This window comes from Colossoma macropomum, unplaced genomic scaffold (assembly GCF_904425465.1).
Source record: "Colossoma macropomum unplaced genomic scaffold, Colossoma_macropomum, whole genome shotgun sequence".
Classification (NCBI taxonomy): Eukaryota; Metazoa; Chordata; class Actinopteri; order Characiformes; family Serrasalmidae; genus Colossoma; species Colossoma macropomum.
The window spans coordinates 18913488-18927282 of record NW_023494787.1 but is presented as its reverse complement, the minus strand read 5'-3'; the positions used below and the strand labels follow the sequence as shown (position 1 = coordinate 18927282).

Below are 13795 nucleotides of genomic sequence, written 5' to 3'. Positions count from 1 at the left end.
CCATTTAGCTTCATTCATGAGCAAAGTAAAAGTAACTATCATTGCCATCTGTCTTCTCTACTTTTACACTGCAAAACAGTATATCTGAGCAAGTGAAACCATGTTTTTTATTTAAGGGCCCAAATCTAACATTTGCGAGTGAACATTACTCTTACAAACTACATCAAACTTTTTTATTTTATAGTTGTGAAGAAAATTTGGTGTTCAATGAAATGGGCCCTTTAAATATGGTTCCCTGTGCTCGTTGAAAGACATCTGCGAAGACCATAAAACAAATGACACCTTAATTCAGTCTTTATGCAAAGTATTTTATTCCTCTGTGAAATAGAGTCAATTTCTTGATGTTGATTTTGTATGCAAATCAACACGTTTCTCATTGGCTGTCTCTGTAGAAAGGGTGGGGTAAGGGGTGTGGTCCCTGATCTGTGTTGTAGAGCTCAACAATGGCTCCTGTGGAGCACAGAACAGAGAGACTACATGCATTAAACTTTTTAGGCTTGCTTTCGCTGAGATACAGATACATTCACTAAATCATGGACATGTGCTAGCCAAGCATTCACATATTCTTTATTTTGGACACTACGGTTTGGATGTTGATTCCACCAGTAAAGATTTAAACTCAAAGCCTGTCTTGGAATATTACTATTACCATGAGTGCAAATTAAACAATCACAATCAAGGGGGTCAACTTTTTCTCCAGGGTGTAAAGGTAACCCAGTACAGTGCAGGCATGTGCTTCAGTGAACTGAAGTGAACAATCCTCACAGTATCTTGCTTGTTTAATGTAATGTCTGCAATCTGTAGATGATGATAAATCAAATACACCAGCTCATGGGGTGCGTATGAAACAAGAACTTTTGTAGTCAGCGGTTACCAAAAAAGTATTCTAGTATTCAAAGAGTAGTCAAAGCCACACACTCACACAACACTCGCCTCTTTTTACTAGTAGTTCCTACCTGCCCACTGTCCTCCTGACCTCCTCCTACCTACTGACTGTGATTCTGACCACCCTCTCCTTCCTTAATACAGTAGCACATAGATGTAAAACTCACCATCACCCATATTATCCTACTCAGTATTAAGCTTGCATGACAACCACAGAAAATGAAGACTGCATTATTGTCGTTATGCCCTAATTCTTACAAGTTACAACTTACTCTTTTTTTAGCACCAAAAAAGTGCTGTACATCTCCTCTCCTCCTGCTCACGTTGACTCACAGTGAATTAAATCTAATCTGGGCTCAAGAAAGTAGTCATACATTTGAACTAATACAATTAGTCTGCCTTCAGTACGCATGGAGTTTAACATTGTTCAACTACCCACCCAGGTAAAACCCCTGAATTCCTGAGTGAAAACAAAAGGGATGTCTATTATAAAAGCTATATCAAAAAGGCAAAAGGCTAACTACATAATAACAGCCACACAAAAGACTGTTAAAATGATATAATAAACTCTATGTTGATGTCAAAAAGTATCTCTACAACAACTGTCTCACTGCTCATGACTGAGCACCATCGGTGTTTTCTAACATTAGGTAATATATGACATTTTATATTGCTAATGAAATGCAAAGCCAACACTGGAAATGAAAGTAGTAGTACTAGATAGCTAGATAGCTAGCTCTTTAAATGAACCTACAGTATCTCTACTGGTTTGCGCAGCAACAGCACTGGAGTATAGACTTTAACGAGGATGCGAGCAACTGCAGTGATGGTAGTGATGAAGGCAGACAAGACGTACAGCTAGCATCTAGGTTAAGAAATCATATATTCCACTTTAGGGGTGTCTGAAATCTTATTACAAGGTTCTTCCATGCATGAACATAGGACATATATATTTACAATTACAGGTAAGAAGGATATATAAATGTTTGCCCGCCCACCCCCCAACCTGTTGTTTTTACCACTTTTGGCGGGATCCAAGTCTTAATATGAGGGGGTCAGACTCCCCTCAATACCACTTTAAACCACGTACTATGGCCTGTTAGCTTAACTATGTGCCAAAATTACACTTATGAGCACAGGCCTTAAACATTAATGAGAAAGACTCTGCTAAATCTGTCACTAACATAGACGTTTGATGTTTGTGACATATGATATTACATCTGTTTTGCCCTGTCCTGTTCATTAGAGACATCTATATATGAAATGCAGCTGCGATGGTGTAAGTAGTGTGAGGTCACCACCAGCCACAGGCTTCACCCACCCTTGACCAACCCCCAAAACTCCCTCACCCCCAAATACAATAAAGTTCATACACCAATTTACACTAATAATTTACACAAACGAAGAACGACATTTAAACAAAGTTAATGTCCCTTTTTAGGAGGGCAGGTGGCTACCATGAGCCGCACATGACCATTCGCGTGGCCATGCCTCCCAAGACCTTCGGATGCAGTGCCAGCCAGTAGCTGGTAACTACAGTATGAAGGCTGGGTGAGTGGGCATGGTTATTCAGTGAGGCAGAGCATTTGCTCAATGTGATGCAGCTTCAAGCAACAAATCCTAACAGCTTGTAGAATCACGTGTTCTGTAAAAGAGAAATACAGCAAGAATGGCAAATTTCTTGAATAGTAAATAATAAAATAAATCAATAAATAAATTACTTTTGTAAGTACATAAGTAAGTACATGTGATATGGCAAGGACAAATGCATTGTTTATTATGTAAATTATGTAACTAAATCTAGTTAACATATCTAAAATATTCTCTTCTTAAGGTTGTTGTAAGAATATAATATGATTTTCCATCTTTTAACTTTTTAATTAATTTTATTTATTGAAATTGTCTTATTCTGTTGGTAGATAACATAAGACAATTTCACTAGATATAAATAGCAAAATAATATTATTACAATCCCAAAATGGGAAATATTTAACAAAGATTATATAAAATTATTTCACTTGCCAAGAAATCATTCTTTCCATTGTATTTTTTACCATCTCACAAAAAGAAGTTGGCATACTCTGACACATGGCTTACATATGAGCCTGAGCTGCGGAGTGTTAACCCAAAGTAGTGTTAACCTAAATAAACCCAGAGCAGTTCTCAGAGCCCCATGTAAACTTCAGCAGACCTAGCATGAATTTTCTTACCCACAGATGTGTGCAGTTATTTGAAGTGAACTCTAAACATTAGACAGGTTTAAATGTGCTTAAATCAGAGTCTTATGTAATACCACTGTGAACAAAACAATCCACCATTCTTTAAACTGAAAGCCTGCAACAGTGCTCTATAGGTAACAATGATCTAATGGCCACTTAGCTATAATATGCAATTATAACTAAGTGGTCTTTATGTTCTGTCTATAATAAGTTGCTCTGAAGTACAAAACGAAATAAAAAGGGCTGTAAGTTTCAATGCGCCAGCCCTGTCTGCAGAAATTACCTCGAAAATGGAGTTTGACTCAAATAGAGCTAATTTGAATTTGCTTCAGTATCTTCACTGACAGGCTCTGGAAGCACTTCAAATAATTGGCTAGTCATGTAATGACTATACTCTCTCATTAGCGATCTGATTCTTATATACCGCAACAATAGTTCAAATGACTGTTCAGTAATTTTACAGCTAACTGTACCCCCGTTCTGTTTCCTCCAAGATATTTGAGTCTTAATGAGTTCTGGGGCTGAGAAGTGAGTTTATCTAATTATAAGTGCAGTAGAGATGAGAGCTGTTAACAAAATGGTTTTATGTAACTGTGGAAGGCTTTAGGCCTACAGAAGCCTGCAGAAGGCCTGTGATGTCACGCTCTGGCGCTCGTTCTGAGAGAGCAGGGTGGGATGCATGGTTATTCTCAGGAAACGCTGGGAGGGGTTCTTCACTTATCTTTCACTGCTTTCCCCTCCTCGTTCAGGCCCACCAACCCCGCCCGCCTGTTCACACCATACACACACACACATTCACACCTCACCAGTGCAGCTAGACATCTGAGATAGACTGCCCTCTTCAAACATATGCTAATCTGAAGTTAAGCACGACTGTCTCTTTGGAAAAGACCCAGACAGATTTCACTGAAACCATAGAGGCACCAGCACGTTAACCACTTTCCGAGAGAATTTCAATTGAGTGGCGTAATTTCTTTTCACAATTTTATTTTATTTATTTATTTTTTTAAATGTTGTGGTGAACTACTGCATGCGTCACTATCATTAACATTATTACTAATGGGGAAAGTTGTTAGTGTGTGACACTTTTTGACACGTTTGATCCTCTGAAACTGAAAGAAGTAGCATTACTGAGTCAGGAGATGAAAATGTTAAAATACTGTGTGCGTGCACTCTGTAAAGCATGAAATAATCATTTAAAAGTCAGCAGCGTCGGATCAGATTTTGCAGAATTTTTTGGACCACGTCGTACGCCTGTACGTAATAACATCATACGCACAGGCTCAAAAAGAAGGTCTGACTTGATGTTTAGGCCACAAACACAAAGGACACAAAGGCAAAATAAACATTATATTGATGAAGATATGATGACAATAGTATTAATTAACTTACAAACTCAGAAGAGTTTTGACTGAGTTCTCATTGAATATGCGTTTGTAATGATCAGATTCTGTTCAGTCAGGGGTCAAAAGCACAACCCATGTTACAAAATGTTCTTCCACACGTTGAGTACAATTAGACATTTCCACCAAAGAGGTTTGTAGGGTTACAAAGAAGTAAAATTAGTCTTTGTAAATGTTAGATGGATTAGACTTTGTAAATGTCACATATATGGAAGAGGGATATAAAAATACAGCAGAGAAGCTTTTTAAATAATTTTTAATGTTTCTACTGTAAGAGATTTTTCTTCTGTATTTCTTTACCAGTAACATTGAGTTATAACAACCGCACTCAGTGGGCTTATGGGTGAATACTGCTCTGTTCACTGTTTATTTATTTATTTATCTGCCAACAATAGATACAACTATTAATAGTAGGTATTGGCCAGAGGTTTTTCACCCAACTGGAAGGAGATCCAGGAGTTTGTGTTGGATTTTTATAACACAAATAACAGTTTTGGTTTGAGAATTTCACCCAGATATCAGTCATAAAAATAAAGTTCTTGCATATTACAGGCAAAATGAATCAGTAAGTAGAAGCTTATGTCTTTTTCTTGGAGTAAAAAAATAAAAATGTCACACTTTAACACATGAAAAAATCCAGGGTTCTTCAGCAGAGGTTCTAGGAAGGGCCATTCTGCCTGTGTTTTGTATTTCGTGAAGGAGACTTAAAAGGGCCATATCCTACATTTTTCTTGCATTTTATTTTTTCCCCTTGAGATCCACTCATAACATTTGTGTGGCAAAAATGATCATAATTCATTTTCACATGTCCATTTTCCAACCTCTTTTTATGCTTTAAAATTAAACAGGCTGATTTTGATACTGTGACTGAAATAAGGTAAATTAACTATGTACTGATTGGCTGATCAGCCTCATTCAGAAAGCTCTCAGAGCTGAAACACTACTTATAACTTCAATATGAATGGGGGAAATTAAATCGCTGCAGATCGAATAGGCAAATAGATGCAAAAGAGTTCTCATGACATCACAGGAACAGTTAATCCATAGGAGGCTGTTTTTGCAGCAAAGTTTCCATATATGGACTGGGAAGTGAATGGTACATTTTAAAACTTTAACAGTGTGAAGAAAAAACACTCTTTTGACGATATAGGCCCTTTAAGATTTGTAGAAAGGGGTCTGGTTAAACTATATGACATGGGGGTCATGGTAAAATAGATGGAGAAAGTAGAATAAGTGTCTGACTTTAGCAATATTTACCCTAATATTTTTATTTTGTACTTTTTTAGTACATATTTATTTCCTTCCTTGTTCAATACTTTTATTGTCTTTATCTTCTCATTCTCCTATGCTGTTATCTTTCTATCTATCTATCTATTATAAAGCTTTTAGCTGCATTTCAAGGTATGAATAGTGCAAAATAAATAACATTGTGCCTCATTCACCAACTGTTCTTAAGAAGAATTTTCTTCTTAAAACCCACTCACACATTTTTATGAAGATAGTGAAATTTACCAGTTTTTTCTAATTTGGGATTTATTCTTAGGTAAGAACGGAATCTACGCTCACTCAAGAGCACAAAGGGGTGAACAATTCTGTGGATTAAGGACTTGTCATGACTCTGACATAGACTTTTTCTAAAAAAAAAGATTTAAGAAAAAACTTTAGAAGATATTGGTGAAGGAGGCCTATTTATTATTATTATTATTATTATTATTATTATTATTGTTACTATTATCATCCCAAATCAGGAAATGTTCCTATCCTGGTCACAAAGCATGGAGACTGTTTGTCTCATGCCTCTTCAGACAGACAGGCTCCATACTTCCTACTTCATGTATATCTTCCTATACAACCCACTGATCAAAACAACATGTAGCCAGTAAAGTGGAGGAAACAAACCCCAAAGAGGCTCCTCTGAATGCGCTGGCCAAATTAAACACCAACTTCATTGCCTAGCTGTGCATCGTAGGCACTAGTAATTGCACTCAGCATCTACGGTGAAAAAAAAAGGTTAACATAGCAGATCCGCCCTACATTCCTCTAGAAAGGCCTTAATGACAGTGTGGAGGGCACTTTATGACAGTGAGCAGCCTTTTGACGTGTTTGAAAGGCCCTTTTATGACCAGATGAAGTAGCGAAGTGCCATGCAAAAGGCAGAGCGGTGTGGAGTGAAGGTGGAGGTGGTGTAGCAGGGCACAGCCTGAGACAGCATGTTCTGGGGTGGGACAAGGAGGAACAGGAAGTGTTCTCTGCAGACTAAACTCCACTGTCCCACACAAAGACCTTTAATCCTCGCTTAATTACATCACAAGATCACAAGGAAAGGCCAGGTCCAGGTCAGGGCTCACACTGGTACAGGAAAGGCCAGGGGGGTTGTTGTGGGTGTATGGGTACAGCTAACCTATTAGCCTTAGCGAGGGCCTGATAAACCAGGCTTGTTTTCCTTCCCTCCTAGTCATGGGAACTACTCAGACCTTACGTTAATGGAACAAACCACTGGGCACTGGGCACACGGCCAGCTTCCCGCAGACATGGCACTAATACATGGGGCCTTTATTTTCATGAAAACACAAGGACATGGTAGGTTCTGATTCATTAAAATTCCTCAGCAAATCTACATCGCATGTGAAGTGCAGGTTGTCAGGTGTAATTTTCCAGTGCTGTTTTCAAAATAAATCAAAGCTCACAGTCAAACAGTCAGATCACATTGCTCTCTCCGAAGCCCCGAAGCCATCCACACTTCGTTACCGAGCCTTGACGTTGTTGCCCTACAAAATGCAAAGATGCTGCATTAGGGATTCTCTTTGAAGCGCTTGTAAGGTCTACGTGTAGCGGTGCCAAACAGGACTTGTGTTTTCTGCGGTGTACGCTTCAGCATCTCCCGTAGAGGAAATCCGTTTGCATATTTCCTAAACCATACCACAATTAGAAGCACGCTAATTCCACTTCCATTATCTCTGTAGCCCGGGGATCTAGCTGGCCTACAGGTGCTATATGACCTCATGTCTTCCCTTTCTTTTGTCAGTAAAATTTTTTTTCTTCTTCCATAAACACACTGAACAGGGTAAACAAGTCCAGCAAAGGCCTTTTTCTAATGGGTCCGCTGCTGGAAAGGCCTCCTCTGTTAGCACATCGTTGTTCAAAGAGAAGCTGTGCTTGTCCTAGGACCGGCTGTGCCAGACCCTTTCCAAACACAACACACGGCCCTGTGGGGGCTTCCGCCTAAAGCACCCAGGATCAGACCCTGATAGGCTTCAGATTGCATTGTTTATTACAGTTCTTCATGTTTTCCCAGGACCGAAAGTGAAGAGCTCTACAAGTATTTCATTAATTTAGACTGTACCGTACCTGTACACCTTGTGCTTTTGAGCAGTTTTATGTTTTGCTTTGTTGTCAGAATTAAAGAGTCGCAAAGCACAGCAGGAGTGAAAATATGAGTGTTCCTGAGGAGTTATGTAAAATGACCTAATTCAGAACATATGTGCTTCATGCATATGAATAACATATGTTATGGAACAGAGTATATATGGTGAGAGCTATAGCAGAATTTTTAACTCAGCTCATTAATTCACTTTTTTAATATTCATCAAGCTCTGTTTTCACTTAAACTAGCTGCTAGATGTAAACGTGTGCATATATAGTCATAAGCAAAAGTCTGGGCACACTTGGTAAATGATATGTTTAGTTGATTTACAAAGCGAAAATTAGTTAACACGTTCCCTACAGAGAGCACATTTCTGCACATTTTAATGCACAATTACTGTTTATTCACTGAATTTACTTTTTTGGCGGCTGGGGGGACCTGTGCAAAAGTAATGGCACATTCTATATTTTATGTTTTATTTTTTTCCTCAACATGTTAAACTCTAGACGAATAAATAGTAAGTGTGCACTAAAATATGAAGAACAAAATGCCATATTTGTTTCCTGTATTCAAACTTTTGCACACAACATATGTATTTCATATACGCTCATACAGTGCAAAAGTCAGAGACCACTCTTTTATTTAACTTCCAGTCATAATAGCAATAAAGTACAAGTTATTCATTTTTTCAAGAGATATTTCTAAAGAGATTAGCCATAAAATAATCCAGTTACAAAAGGAGCAGGAAAGTCAAATGAAAATAAGTGGGGGGAAAAGGGAGTTTCTCAAACTCTGAAACTTCTGATTCTGGAAATGATAAGATGATAGAGAGAAAATGGGACTCCTAATAACCGTGCAAGACCTGGTAGATCACCAAAACTGTGACCATCAGATAAACAGTACTTAAAGCTTTCATCTGCGAGAGACAGCAGAATATCAAGCTCCACTCTTTCTTCAGATCTGATGGGTCTGAAAGGATGTGTGGCTGTTAAGCTGTTACTGATGAAAGGAAATAAAAATGTGCAAGAACACCAGAACTGTACATTTGAGATGCAGAGTAAGGCTTTATGGATTGAGGAGTCTAAACTTGTAATTGGGATTACTTGGATCATGGGAGGCAGAAAATACAACCAACTTCTTAGACTGAACTTTGGTTACAGTATAGAAACATATTCCTGCAGCAAGTCTACTGAAAAGAATGGAAAAAGGAGGCAATGGTTGACATACTTAATATTGAAAAAGTGATATATTTAGTTGCTGAGTCTTCTGTATAACTCTGTTAAATATACAGTATGTTTCCTATTTTATTTTTCCCCCGATACTGCTTTGAATAGCCATGTTGACTGAAAATGAAGTACATCAAGGGTGGTCTCTGATATACATCCATATATTCACAAAAATACATGAGCTTACGTACTTTAGAGTGAAGGCATAGAAACAAAAGCAGTGAGGGGTAAAAGTACACAGTGTTGCATCACATGCCTGGGATGGAGCCCATGCAATTCAGTTTGCTATATCATTTGTTTTAAAACAAGGCACTGTGCCATACCTCCACAACACAGAGGAAAAGGCCAATGTTCAATGAGTCACCAGCCCAGTGCCTCCAGTCATTATCAGATTAGGAAATGGGATCATAAATGCCCTATCAGTGTGTTCTGCCGATATGGTTTGGCCCTACAGAGGAAGTTGGTGCACACAATGCACGGTCAAAAGAACTCAAAACATTCCATTTTGTTGAATATAGCTGTTGTTTTATTCAAGGTGTATAAATTTTGACACATAAATATGAACACCCCTCCATCATACACATAGCGAGTGACAAAAACACACACTTGAATGTGGAACAACATAGGACTTATAAAACGCTTCATTTGAAGCAATATGTCACATCTTTTCTTGCCACTCATAAGTTCCATACAAAAATCTGAATGTTACAAGTTTATAGACTACAAAAAAGGATTGCTAAAGTGCATATTGTACAGGGAAGCACACATTGTGTATAGAACTACAAATGACACCCACTTGTTTGTAGGACAGAGAAACTTCAGGATCCTGGGAGAAGTCCTGCTGAGCTGAGTCATTAGCCTAGACACCCCAACCTGTGCTTGCTTATCTGCCCTCACTGGCACTTTCGCTGCCATGCGCAGGACTGTAGGTGTTTTGGCTGGTGAAACACCTTGTTCTCTGAAAATTAAAAACATCTGTGTGTTCCCAAACTAGTGATTCATAAAGCTTATACTGGTTCTCCTTATAACCACACCTCTGTTGTGCAACAATGGTACTATAAAGACTTGGGGAAAAGGCCCATTTTTATCTCAGAAACAAGAGTGACAGATCACCTGAACGTGTACAACTGATATTTCAGAACACTTACAGAAGCGGAACGGGGGCTTTGGTAATCCATCCTTTCACTTCATTAGTTTACACTGTTTTTGAATGGATAATAGAAAATGTTTAACCCTGGAGGTCAAAAGACAGCAAATTAGCCTTCAGTGATCCCTCTTCGATGGGTTTCTGTCCAGTGTTTACCTTCATAAGAATTCAATGAAGTCCACTGAAGTAGCGTGATGTTTTCTATACGTGTATGTCCAATGACGTCACCCGCACAGTCCCAGGACTTTTACCCTCCATTACCAGAGTGACAAATCGATAGTGTTCGCTTGTTGATGAACATACTGTCCAGTATCTTTGAACTGTATTCATCCAGCCCCGTCAGACTGATAAAACTCAGCCGGCATAAATCAATCCACCAGTGCACAGTCATGCAGGCCTAGCGGCCCGTGTCATCAGCAGACCCAGCCCAGAGGCGTGAGAGGACCCTGCTAACCCCCTCTCCCTCTCTCTCTCTCATTCAGACATGCACACCACCCATGCGACAGTTATCTCTTCCTTTTCTGCTGCCTCATCATCTTCCGCCGCTTGGCGATCATGCCATGGAGGCGCTCCAGGCCCTCCTGCAGGCCCTCTCCGATGATGGCACATGCGGGCTGGAGATGCCAGGGTGTGTGGGCACTGAGCTCATTTAGTGCCAGCAACCTCTCTACCTCGCCAAGCGGAAGAGCGCTGCGGAGGTCCTGTTTGTTGGCCACCACCAACACGGGCACGCCCTGGTTCTCCTGCAGCCGCGTGATCTTATGCAGCTCCGTTTTGGCCTCCTCCATGCGCTCGGTGTCCACAGAGTCCACCACAAACACCAGGCCGTCCGCGCAGCGCGTGTAGGACCGCCACAGCGGCCGCAGCTTCTCCTGACCCCCAACGTCCCAAAAGTGGAAGGCCGCAGTCCGGCCTTTACCGCCCAGCGCCACTTTGATCTTCTCCGTGTTGAAGCCCTTGGTTGGGACGGTGTTCACAAACTCATTGAAGCGCAGCCTGTACAATACAGTGGTCTTGCCAGCGCAGTCCAGCCCTAGAATAACAATGTGCAGGGCCTGGAAAGATGGCAAACAGGGGAAGACGGTGTGGGGCTCCGATAATCCGTTCCCCATCTCGTTCTGCCACGCTGGAGAGGATGAAAGCAGAGGGGAAGGCTCAGGAGACTGGGCGCCACTGCTGCTTCACCAAATATTCACAAGGCTTCTCTCATTCCCCCGAGAGGCCACCACTACAACCTGAAACCAGATGAAAAGGGAGCTGATGCAATGAGGCCAGCAGTGAGGCTCTGTAACAAACACACAGTTCATGGCTTTCAGAAACTGCTTCTAAGTGGTCATGGCTTTCTCTTTGTCATTCTAAAAAGCACACAGCTGTAACCTGGCTGGATGTCACCCTACGGCAGTGAGGATGAATGAGGAAGAAATCAGCAGGGAGCTGGTAAAGGTTTCATAGGCTAATGCCTTCTACTGCCAATGGCTGATTCCCATTCAGTTGGAATAAAACCGGTAAATGAATGACAAGAACACATTCGTTTCCGTTCATTGACTTCTATTCATGCCACTTTTTTCGAGATGAATGCTGTGCAGGTTGTTGCATAGCATGGAACACATTAGTTTGGTCACTCTTTAACAAAACCTAAAGCTGCTAAAACAGTGTAGTGCACTGAACAAAAACTGGGGGGCTGGTTTACTGACCGTCTGCGAAAGCAGTTGCTGAGGGGAACACCCTCATAAAATAATAAAGTGAATTTAGTTCTCTAAGTGAACCAGTATTAAATCCACGGTTAAGAGCTTAGAAAAACTCAGAATAGATAGCAGGCGTTTACCAGTAACGTTTAGAGACAGGTGTGTATAAAAACAGAGGCTGACACCCACCTTAGCCGATAATTCCCTCTCCGTGAGACAGGATATTTCATCTGACATAAAGATGAGTGTTTCCAAATCGCTGTATTCTCCCTCAGAGCCTGTGAGACGAGCGCGGCGTTCTCCCCTCTCTCTCCCCGGCTGACTGACACAGCAAAGCCGCTTGCTGCTCATTACAGCACCGCTGGTCCAACCGACGACGAAGCGGAGCTGCTGATTGGTCGATTTCCCCGCACGCTGGCGCGGTTTTGATTGGTGGAGAGTCGCGTCAATCATCTGCCACTGACACGCCCACCGACCACCTGTTCCTTTCACTTGTCGATTTACAGTGTAGATGGAGAGGGGGATGAAATGCTTTAACGATTACTTTTTTTTATTTCATTTCGGTTCGTTTTGTTCGCATATTTTTACTACTGGTCCAGTTAAGCATTTTTCCCAAAAGATAAAAAAAGTACGTTTTGATTACGTACAGCAGATTCGTGAAATCACAGATAATGTTAAGACGAAGCAGCAGAAAATAAAGAAAAACTGTCCACATGGAAGACAAAAATGAGCTAAAACTGCTTTGTTTTCAAGGATCATCCAGAGTGTGGATGGGGCGTGTCTCACTAATCCATCAGCAGCTCCATCTGACCACACTTCTGATGAGCTTGGCTATCACATGGATCGCTCAGCCATTAGCGGCTGTTTCATCTTGAAACGACCGAATAACAGCAGCAGCGGTCGAGACTGTTATAATGACTCCTACAATACACAGTCCTTGAATTACCTTGGTAAGAGTTAAAGTGTTACTGAACGGACTGTCTTCCTCTCACGGCTTAACCTGGAGTGGAAAGGGAAGCTGGAGAGCCATTTTTCACCTCAGCTCTTTTCTTTCCCACTGTCGCCACCATGCGGTTGAGGGCTGCTTGTAGGACAGCAGTTCATTAATGGGTGGATTGTGAGAGTCAGTGACACATGAAAAATGTTCTTGATTAAATCTCTTGGAAAAGTGACACGCCTAACGTTAATCACCATGGATTGTTCAGATAATGTTAATCAGAGATGATTGTTCAGCAAGAAAGAAAGTGACTAAAGGGCACATAGTAGCCTAAAACCAGCCTAAAGTAAAAATATTTTTACTTGAAGAGGAGCTCCGCCGATTTTTCAAAGTTTCTGCACAATTAAGTAGTCAAGATGTAAGCAAAGTCGTTTAGAGTGGTTTGGTGTAAAATTCTCTGTTCTAGAGAGACTTGGCGACTCGCAGCTGTTTTCAGAGATGATCACAGGAACCAGACGTCCACCTTTAAAAGCTTCCTCACAGAAACTTATTACCTGAAATGGTCATGAATGCAGTGCCTGATATCTGAGACATTGTTTTATGGGAAGATTTTGGTACTAAAACATATATTTTTAAATCTATTTGATGGAGGCGTACATGAAGAGATGTAAGGAATAGTTCCCAAAGAAATCTTCTTTTTCAGATATTCGACTATTTTACCATCATCAACATTACATATTAGAACTCAGAAGACATGCAGGTTCACTGGGGTTTTGGATAGTAAATAAATGGCTGCATTTGTGTTGTAGACATGACGCTTGGTTCCTATCACCACCACTGTAAAGAAATCTGAGTCTCTACAATGAACCACTTCACACCAAACCACTCTCAATGACTGTTTGTATTCTAGCGATTTAATTAAACAGTTA

The 13795-nt window shown here is 40.5% G+C and overlaps 1 protein-coding gene across 2 annotated transcripts; it reads right to left on the bottom strand.

Annotated features, from left to right (window-relative positions):
• Positions 1-9600: 9600 nt before the first annotated feature.
• On the bottom strand, positions 9601-12311 carry arl4ab (ADP-ribosylation factor-like 4ab). Of its 2 annotated transcripts, none has more exons than XM_036566346.1 (2): positions 12119-12311; positions 9601-11529 (listed from the first exon to the last, which is right to left on the bottom strand). In XM_036566346.1, the coding sequence occupies exon 2, from the start codon at positions 11354-11356 to the stop codon at positions 10751-10753; it is 606 nt and encodes a 201-aa protein (XP_036422239.1). In that variant the 5' UTR covers positions 11357-11529; positions 12119-12311; the 3' UTR covers positions 9601-10750. The 2 variants fall into 2 exon arrangements, with proteins under 2 accessions (XP_036422239.1, XP_036422238.1); XM_036566345.1 differs by having other exon boundaries at positions 9601-11479; positions 12119-12295.
• Between the last annotated feature and the right edge of the window lie 1484 nt (positions 12312-13795).